Here is a 2,868-nt window from a genome sequence, read left to right as displayed (position 1 = left end):
GGGGTGCTCACCTGATATATCTTCCCAGTGGTAATGTTATTTTCCCTCGTAAGAGTAACATCCAAGAAACGCTCATAATTCCCTAAATCCAGGTCCACCTATAAATTTGAAAAGTCAGGTGCAAGACAGCACAAACACTGAAAGTGTAAGATTAAAATTTATATGTGCACCCAAGAGGGCATACCTCTCCACCATCATCAAGCACAAACACCTCACCATGCTCAAAGGGAGACATAGTACCAGCATCTGTGTTTAAGTATGGGTCTGTAAAAACACAGGAAATAGACAATATTAAAAATAGTGGAAGATCCCAAGTTCCTAACTCTGCAAATGGGAATGTCATCGTAGCAAAGCCAATCCAGCACAGTAAAGAAAAGGCACTAAAACGTTACACAATATCACATGTTTATTTATCCTCAATGTTCCGACACAGCATCCACATTTGGCCCAAAAGCTACCCTGAAACCCAAAAGGGTGCCACCTTTTATAAACAATTAAAATGTTCTAAAAAACTAGTACTAGTTAGATGAAAGACCTCCGCAGCTTGACATGAGTTGGACAATTACTGCGGCAAGAGCTACTGATTCTCCAGAATCACAGTACCTTTTGGGCAGTGACAACCGTGACTCTAACTATCTTGAAGGCTTAATCAATAACTGGAACTCCCAAAAGGAGCAGTCGTTTATTTCATTCGTTGATTGATTCGCCCATCCCAAATTCTGACCAGAACAAGGAATACGAACGCAACTTAGCATGCGATCTCCTTAGTAGCCCCTTTGGCACCCAAAATTGAGGAAATAAATAAGAGAAATCGTCATGAAATCATGGGAAGGCGCACAAACGCGGCATTTTCACCTGACCAAGAAGTCAGGGAAGCGCAATTTCACATGGGTCAGGGTCGCAAGGTTTTCTAGGGCCGAGACTCTAAATAGCCAAAATCGAAGTTGGAAGGGAGACGCCCCCTAGTAGATGATGAGGACAGACCCGCCCGCGACACCGCAGCGACGTGAGGCGCGAGACCCCAACCCTGTGCGGGCCGCGCAGAAGTGGGCGAGAAGTGAGAAAACATGAAGCGGGAAGGGCGGGAGGGGAAGGGATGCGGACCGATCTTGATGCAGGTGACGCGCAGGCCACAGGACTTGAGGACGACGCCGACGCTGCTGGCGGTGACGCCCTTGCCGAGGCCGCTGACGACGCCGCCGGTAATCAGCACGTACTTGGTCGGCGCACGGCCCTCCTCCTCCGCCGACGACGCCATGGCCGGAGGCAAGGAGGGAGCGCGGGAGGCTGGGTTGGCTCGGAGGAGGTATATTCCGGGAGGGAGAGAGGCGGGGAGGGGAGGACGCTCCGGTTCCGGTGGCAACTGGCAGTGTCGTTGCTGTTGCTCCTCCTCCTCGCTGGGTTTCTTTCTTTCTTGGGGTGCGGCTGGGTGTGCAGTGCTGGCAAATCCCACGTATGGTGCGTGTGTGTGTGTGTGATTCTTTTGTTTTGTATGATCTGGATGGATCTGTCATGCTATCAGCTCGTAGTCGTAGATCGGGTAGTAGTTGCCCCTGGAAGTGGACAAGTAGGGTGATGAATATTATGGAGTAACGGCATCTTCAACGCGGACATTTTTTCTTTCGCAAATCTTCAACACGGATCTGAAACGATCCGACCATGTTTAGACGAATCCGCGGATATGGGAATTAGCATTCAATCCTATACCTTAAATATTCGTCTTTATTAACATAAAAATTTGCTAGCAATAGCCTTCCGCCAAACATGTGCTAAATAGTCTCGGGTGAGCATAATTTTAGTAGGTCGAGTGGAGGAAGAAACGAAAAAGCACGTCAAAACGTATAATACCTCTAACCCTAGGTGGTTAGGCAAACTCTTCCCTGCAAACTTCGTCGGCAAGCCTATGGACTTGCCTTCCCTCTGCCGCTGCTCCGGCGGTTAGTGACAGGGAAGGGAATTCTCGTGTCTCCGCTTCGGTTAGTAGTTTAGGTTAGGGTTTTTTAATCCTCGCAGGTGCGGTGCTCGGACGGATGGCGCCGCTATTTCTCTGAGTTTGTTTTTCGGACTTCGATCCTTCTCGAGTTCATCCGTCTGGACGTAGTCGACGGAGCTCCGGCGTAGATTCCTGCCGTCTCTTTGGGATGGTAAGGTTAGGGTTTCTCGTCTTGTGGCAATATTTGGTGTCAGGTGTTTCAGATCTATGCAAGGGTTCAGCGGCGATGACTGCGGCTCCAAGGCGCTAGCCCTTAGGGGCACGTGCATGAAGACTTCCCGACTGTCATCGATAAGGTCAAGCCGGCTCTGGTAGGGGAGTGGCGATAGCGGCTTGTTCTGGCGGCAGTAGTGGTTGTTTGAGGGTCTTGAAATCTCAATGTAATTTTTATTATGTTTGAAATGCTTTGTATTTCCGCTGAACTTTGATAATAGATTTGGATCATTTTAAAAAACGCGTCATTGCTCATGCACCTTCCATCATGCTCATGCTCATGCACAGGCTTTCGCCATGTGTTTTAATCCTGCAAAATCACCTCCCGCCAAACAAAGCAATATGAAATAACATCCTTCCACCAAAGCCTACAGCAGCGCTTCCCCCTTTCATCATCTGGACGTAGAAATAAAAACGGAGCAACAGCGGACGGGGCTGAGTGCTACTATATATGTTTCCATTTTTTTTTTGCAAAAATGCAAACGAATATAAAAACTTCGGAAATGAATACGGAAATAAATGCTATCAGAAACAGATACGGAGCAAATACAGAGCGGACACAAAAACAAAAATGTGCGTTGACTGGAAGTTAAAAACCCCTTGAATCATAGAGAAATACAGAGAAAAACAAATAAATTTAATGAATTGGTAACATGGCTACA

General features: G+C 47.6%; 1 protein-coding gene across 3 annotated transcripts in view; it reads right to left on the bottom strand.

The window, feature by feature from the left end:
* The window catches only part of LOC119300113 (CTP synthase-like), a 7,997-nt gene extending 6,533 nt beyond the window's left edge, over nucleotides 1–1,464 (bottom strand). The window contains exons 1-3 of one of the 3 annotated variants that reach the window (XM_037577174.1): nucleotides 1,105–1,464; nucleotides 185–264; nucleotides 12–98 (exon numbers count right to left, since the gene is read on the bottom strand). In XM_037577174.1, the coding sequence (XP_037433071.1) occupies nucleotides 12–98; nucleotides 185–264; nucleotides 1,105–1,258 (321 nt within the window). In that variant the 5' untranslated portion in view covers nucleotides 1,259–1,464. The remainder of the gene's footprint in view (nucleotides 1–11; nucleotides 99–184; nucleotides 265–1,104) is intronic. The other 2 variants (XM_037577175.1, XM_037577176.1) reach the window with 2 other exon arrangements.
* Nucleotides 1,465–2,868: the final 1,404 nt, after the last annotated feature.

This window comes from Triticum dicoccoides, chromosome 5A (genome assembly GCF_002162155.2).
Source record: "Triticum dicoccoides isolate Atlit2015 ecotype Zavitan chromosome 5A, WEW_v2.0, whole genome shotgun sequence".
In the NCBI taxonomy this organism is placed as follows: Eukaryota; Viridiplantae; Streptophyta; class Magnoliopsida; order Poales; family Poaceae; genus Triticum; species Triticum dicoccoides.
Note: the sequence above shows the minus strand (reverse complement) of the source record. Positions and strands in the feature narration are given on the sequence as shown.